The sequence below is a fragment of the Haliotis rubra genome, unplaced genomic scaffold, assembly GCF_003918875.1.
Source record: "Haliotis rubra isolate DU_JTF1 unplaced genomic scaffold, ASM391887v1 Scf654, whole genome shotgun sequence".
In the NCBI taxonomy this organism is placed as follows: domain Eukaryota; kingdom Metazoa; phylum Mollusca; class Gastropoda; order Lepetellida; family Haliotidae; genus Haliotis; species Haliotis rubra.
The window spans coordinates 401,420-408,718 of NW_025767362.1; the positions used below are offsets into that span (position 1 = coordinate 401,420).

Consider the following 7,299-nt stretch of genomic DNA (forward strand, 5'->3'; position numbering starts at 1 on the left):
TCTGGCAGTAATAAATTCTGACTTGTTGGCAACTTTTATTGCAGTGTGAGATTTGTAGCTGGCCATTAAATAAATGTAATTACACCCAGTTGTTTCTTGTGGGGCACTACAGATGATCATGGCCAAACTGATAACAGCTTTTCTTCATGCTATACAGATAAGGTTAAAAAAAGTAAAAAGAACACTTGATAAGAATATTAAGAAGTCAGTACTTACAGAAAAAAACAATTTTGACTTTTTAAAATTTAATATCAGATTATTTTTCAATTTGATAAGAATATGAAAAGATCAGTTTTTACTTACAAAAACAATTTAGACTATCTAATATTTAGCACCAGAATATTTATAAACATAGAATTTAATTCCCAAATAATTTGAAGATATAAGATAAGCTCTGATTAGTTGAAGTGTTTCTTGTTAAACAACATGCTCACAATCTGTGTTATTGCCTAAGCTGAGTTTATATGATGTTTGAAATGTGTGCCTCTTTTCCAGCAGTACAGTTTGTCAAAAGAGACGCGGGATGAGAGTGACGGCCGACTGGACCAGCTGACGGTGTTGCAACTACACCATGCGCTACTGCAGACATACCAGGGCCATCAGCTGTCTAACACACAGGTACATACACCCAGCAGTCCCTGCTTACATGCCATGTATTGATGTGCCATCCCAATATTGCTATCAGCATGCCATTGTTTATTACACATTGGGCAGTGTGATAACAGTGTATAGATATTGCATTTGTAATGAAAACAAGCAGTAAACTAGAGGGCAGGAATGTTTCATACACCATTAATGTCTTGTACATTTCTCCATTCTAATAATACAGCTATTTTTAATCTTACTATGTCTTTCTATAAATTACTATGCTATTAATAAAAGATTTAAAATCATAATTCATCTTCAGTTGGATTATCAAAAATAGTGTCTATAGATCTGATCTGCCAGAAACATATTTCCTGGTGATTGATTTGTATTTCCTGTGTCTGGCAGTCTGAGCTGTTGGGAATGGGCGGCTTATGCTGATCACTGAATGTAGGATTCAATGGTGAAAGGTTTTCCATTGTGATTGGTGTTAATATTACTGTCTTGATGGTATTCTCCCCCAGGGAGCTGAGCTGTTATGATTTATGTCCAATATCCAGTGTTATGATGGTAGTCATGTGTGACCTCATGTGGTGAAACTGATCACACTAGCTGACAGTCAGCATTCCACCGACAGCTGACTCGGTACACCAATAACGGCAATTATTGTACTTCAGGGCACAAAACATCTGTTATAATGAACGCTTCTGATATAGATTTATGCAAAACAGTTTGAGATGATAATGTCCCAACAGAATTGAAATTCCAATCTGTGAAAGATTTATTTTAGTGTGTAATGAGTATTTGAGCATCTCGAGGAAACGCAGAATCCAGCTGATGTTTTTGATGGCATAATAAACCCACATGTGGTTTCCACTTCTATTCCTCTGTTATGATGTCAGGTATAAAATTGCCACCCAGGGATTTTAATCAACTGGGCCCATCTCGGCCATGGTTCCCCCTGAAACCAAGGGAACCCTATCTGTGTACACAGCGTGAATATCACTAAACACTGAATCTCATGCCTAATTTAGAGTTATCAGGAAGTGGAAGATAGTGTACCTAATTGTGCACAATATTTTATAAACAGGTAATGTAAAACGTTTTCAATCTTACAGAAAATTGCAGCATGGCAGCGTGCTCAAGATGATGTTCACAGTGATGCGTCCGGTGAGACAACAACCAGCGACAGCGGCCGTGGCGGCAGTGAAGAGGACATCTGCAGTCACAGCGGCGCCTCAGCATCTCAGATTGGTAAGTGTCACTCAGGAAGAATTGGACTTGTGACTTGAATTACCCTTAGTCATATAGTTGCTTGTGTTGCAGTTAGTTTTCCTTCCCGAAGCCAGTCCAGTTTGTGCTGTCGGATCCTCTTGCCCCTATGCCCAATATTTTCATGTGTTAAAATAATTACATGAAACTTATATCATCATATATTATTATTTTTTATCTTAAGTTCTATTTGAATTGTATTTATAAAATAAGCCTCAAATTAAAAATGCATTTGCCTCTATACCTATTGATGTTGGCTAAACAAATCTCTTCAACAAATACCGTCCTATAGCTGGAATGTTGCTGAGTGCAGCATAAAACTAAACCCCTAAAACAAATGTAGCTTTGCAGATAAATCTCATATTGAATATTTCCTGTATGGAAGCATTAATCAAGGGTAATGATATGGTGCTAAGATATTCATGATGAAGTGATGATATTTATCCTGGCAGGGTTATGGTCAATAAAGCATATCAAAGACTAAAAGGGAATTCCTCAGTGAATAATGAATAAGGAAGAATGTATTTGGGAAACGTTACTGCGTGAGGAATAGTACAAAATGTCATGGTCATTGGAAGAAAACAATGTTTACAATCAAATAAAATTATGGTAATGTTCACTGATATGAAAATGCACATATCTCTTCTTGATGTTTTTGGATTTGAAATGTTTTCCTGAAGATAGCAGACCATATATATCATTCATTAGAGATATATTGGCTACTTGAGAGCTCTGACACTACATCATCCTGATATCTCAGAGACCGTCTCCATAACAAATACCTAAAGAAAGTCTAAATACAGTAAATGTCTAAGATATTTATTGAACAGTTTAACAGGAATCTCACTGCAAGTGATTGTACATTTCACGTTGTCAGCATGCACTGACAGGTGTCATGACAAGTAAAACAGTGACACTGTGTGTGTCTCGTGTAAATGCAACCACCTGCACATACACCTTACTGTTCTAAATTCGAAAATTTCAAGAAAATGTTAAAAACTTTGAAACTCTCTAAGACACTGTAATTAAACATTATTCTGGAAACAATGATGAGACATTATACATCGGAGAAGAAACAAGTCAGTATTGTCTTCTTCTGGACCATTTTGTAAGCATTCTTTTGGTCCTAAGATCACATGTTCAAGATTGACAGTCACATGATGAGTGAAATATATTGAGGGTGCTAAGAAACAGAGGGGAATGTCTTATGCAGTGAGATGGCCAGTGGTGGTGTACTAATAATAGGCCTACTCCAACTCTACACAAATACTGCACTGTTCTGGCAGGGGATTTCTGTTTGGCTACACTTCTCCTGGGGAACAAAACATGTCCCGTCCCCAGTTGTCCCCCGGGCTGCTCGGTGAGAGGGAGCTGGGAAATACAAACACAACTGATCAAATGTCGTATTGATTAGGAAGGGAAAGTTAAAAAACAAGTTGAAGGAGCTAGTGAAAGGGGTACCACTTGGAGGGTACATTGGGATATGTATTTGTTTGTTGTTTTGAATTTGTTTTATATCAGTGGTTATTTATTGAACATGAAAGCTGTGCTTTGCAAATATTTAAAGACAGATCTTGCTGTAGATTATTATAGTGATGATATAGGATAGGAGTGAGTGAGTATAGTTTTACACCGCTTTTAGCAATATTCCAGCAATATCAGGGCGGGGACACCAGAAACAGGCTTCACACATTGTACCCATGTGGGGAATCAAACCGGGTCTTCGGCGTGAGAGTGAACGCTTTAACCACCAGGCTACCCCACCACCCTATAGGGTAGAAGGGGTTTTAATAATACTATTATTGATCATAATAGTAGCATTTATGGATGATGGTGATTATTATGAATGATTATGATTAATATTATAGATGATGATGATGATGATAATGATGATGATTGCTTTACATAGCATCAATACTAAATTATATATGTTGTTCTTCAGAAGACCTCCATGAGATGTCGCGGGATACCCTTCTGAACAACACCAGCTTCCAGTCTAGTCAGACCATACCAAGCTCTCTCAAGTCGGGACTTAAAGACAATGTTCGAGCTAGTGTCAGGAAGCATGTGACCTTCAGAGACTTGTCTGACAAAGGCCGCACTGACATTTTCCCAGAACCCACTCAACATCATCAACAAGTGCCATCTTCGAAACACCCACAAGTGAAAAACATGGACAAAACATACCCACAGAACCCACCCCCGAAACCTCCCCCTCGGGGCCCTCAAACTTGTGGTTTCACTGTGAGAAATCCCACTTTTACCAATGACAATTTTTACCATGGTGGGTGCAAGAAGTCTGTGTCCGATTTCCATTTACCGGTGCAAGATCATATCACACATGTGAGAGACTGGAGAAACGACAGTATTGCAACAACAGAGGATGGCGATGACAGGTCGACGACGACCTCAGGGAGCTATACTATTGACAATGATGAGTCCTGTGTGAATTTAGACTTCAATGACTTCAAGGATGTTGTGGTATGACATTAGCATCTTATGTCATTGTCCACATCAGTTGCAAGTGTGCTAAACTCTGCAGCATCGTCCATGACGTTCCACGGTTCCATGACCCTTCCTCCATGGAATATCCCAAAGACAATGGTTTCACCTGCTTTATGGCTTGACATGAAGGCATTCGCATTTGTGTTGTTCAAAAAGTGGCTTTAATGAAGGCTTCCATACATATTAAAACTGATATTTAATGTTTTGAGTATACAATTTTTATATATACTCTTGTATTGTTTTACAGATTATTATGAAATCAGGATAATTAGGATATAAAGAACTTCCATCTGATGTTTGAAAATGAAAAGTATGATTGATAATGTTTAAAGTACACGTACTTCCATATATGGAGAATTTAACTTATCATTATTCTTGTAATGTCAGTTGTTCTCAGATGTTTCACTCACACCTTGGGCAATTTAGAGACAATATTCTGAGCATCTTCTGAAAAATATTTCACCCTTCGTCAAACGTGAGAAATTGTGGACTCCGAGCTAGAGTAGAAAATAATTGATGAGATTCCCCTGGCTTCATTTGCCAGCTGAGTGTCGTGCTTATTATTGGAGCTGACACAATATGAAATATTGATGAAGTAAAACCTAGCAAATATGATGATTAATTTAAAAGCATGAGAAAATATTTTTTCTCATCGTTAATATGATTGGAATTTCATGCGTCAACAGAAATGATAGAATTACTGATCTTGCAGGATGTTTTTGCTGAGCACAAATCACAGAAAGTGTTAGGACCTGAACGTTCAGTGGCCTCATTGATATGAACTGGGTTTGTAGTCATTAGAATTAAATTATTTTATAGTATTGTTGTAATTCCAATAATGATATATTACCAATCAGCATTATTTGATTACGTATCTGTTAATTAGTACAATGGGTATTTTGAAAGCAATATCTTGCCAGAGATATCATAAAATTGTCAGTTTCACAAATGCAGCCACTGTGTTCCTGCACAGGAGATGTCAGTGTTTGATGTTTGGGTGATAAAAGCTGGTAATTGATGCAAACTATTTCTTTATGAGGACCAGGTCTGAGGATTATGTCCCAAGCAATAAGCACCCAGGGTGTGTGGTACCACCAGGGCTGGTGGTAGGGCAACACAATTGGCAACGGCTATTGATTCATGTCAATGTGAAATTAACATTTCTCATCTCCGCCAGCTTTCATTAGCTGCCAATCAGTGGACAATGTGATATTAACACGTTTTGATTGCAAATATGACACTGACATTTCCTGAACATTAAATGAGTTTTACAGCTCTGTGACTCAAACAATGTGAAGCATCTGAACCATAGCAGAATATCATTGTTACTGACACTGTAGTTTAAACTGTAAGGTAAGGATTTAACAAGACAGTAAAATTGTAACAAAGATTTTAGAAAGTTGATGCCAAAGTTTTCAGAAAGTTTGTGACTATCAATCACAGTTCCAGTTGTTTTTCTTCTAAGTTTGTTGTTACTTAGATAATGTGGTGCTTTATTGAACAACAAGACCGACAGTTATGATTGTGACTGACTTACATTGCTCAGAGACCATATACCGACTGTATATGGTCTCTGCATTTCTGAAGTGTTGAGAGCCGTTTGTTTTCAATCAGGTAGATACATATCAAATCAAATTTGTAGATATCTGTCAATCAAAATGATCCAATCTTGTTGCCATGATTATTTATTATATCACTGAATTTCCACCAAATGCTATGTTGAATGAGTGAATGTGAGAGTAAATGTTTTTGTTATATTTGTTACCTGAATGATATCTGTGTGTGTATGTGTGACTTGTAAATAGCAACGAACCACAACGTGTTCAGTTATTGGCATGACAAACCATGTACATTTCTCTCACCTACAAATAAATGTGGGAAAATATAAAACAATCCAGCTTTGTTCTGATTTCAATGTGACGCAGCAGCTAGACAGACCACTGTCGCTTGATCTAACGAACAAGCACCTGGCGGAGAAGGAACTGTGTAGAGTGTATACTTGCTCTCTAATAATACAGCCGTCAGTCAGCAGTACGGTAGCCTTGATCCAAGGCTGTATTGAAGTAATTCTATCCTTTAAAGAGGCAAATCTAGATAAGCGGCCAGTACATGGACGCCAGTCTGTTAGGATGATATTTATATGTTTTAGAAATTATCATTTAAACATTAATTATTACCTCAGGGACTTGTTCAAGTGTATGCGTACATTGGTACTCGCAGGAGTGGTGTCGTAAGCTGATACTTGTCAAATTAACATTATTGCAGATTTACGACCTAAGAATATGCAGTTGTCATTAAAAAATCCACTATTTCGTGTTCAGTTCAATTTCTTCGTGGACTAGAAAATGATCTGTTCGTGGAAGATAATAACAGATGTTAACGTATAGGAAGTTAAGCGTAAAGAGAAAACCACAATTTAGCATATACACCACAGCGCTGAATCTGCACCATTAACACATTCTCAAACTGAAACAGTACTAATGACGTCAGTCTCGTATATATGGGACCACTGACAGAGAAAACAATACTTGATAGTATTCCCCAGCAGTTCACACACTTGTACTACAGTTCAATGTCTCGTCAACACACGCTGCAGTAGGAATGCACCATCTGGATTTCCATCAGCAGTTTGTTGTTGCATGTTTTCATTTCATATCGAGTTTCTCCTCTTTAAAACGTCATTATCTTTACCTGTATTTATAAACAACACACGCGTAGACCGGCGTCATTATTTAGGTGATTCACTTGTATTCAGTATAAATGTCCTCCAGAGGTCAACGGTATTCTGGATATATGTCCGTTAGTGGTCAACGTTATTCGGGATATATGTCCGTTAGTGGTCAACGGTATTCTGGATATATGTCCGTTAGTGGTCAACGTTATTCGGGATATATGTCCGTTAGGGGTCAACGTTATTCGGGATATATGTCCGTTAGT

At 37.6% G+C, this 7,299-nt stretch overlaps 1 protein-coding gene across 1 annotated transcript in view; it reads left to right on the forward strand.

Moving 5' to 3' along the window:
- Positions 1–6,252, forward strand: part of LOC124257249 — a 10,348-nt gene extending 4,096 nt beyond the window's left edge. The window contains exons 2-4 of the mRNA XM_046691263.1: positions 496–618; positions 1,704–1,839; positions 3,800–6,252. Of these exons, the coding sequence (XP_046547219.1) occupies positions 496–618; positions 1,704–1,839; positions 3,800–4,344 (804 nt within the window). The 3' untranslated portion in view covers positions 4,345–6,252. The remainder of the gene's footprint in view (positions 1–495; positions 619–1,703; positions 1,840–3,799) is intronic.
- Positions 6,253–7,299: the final 1,047 nt, after the last annotated feature.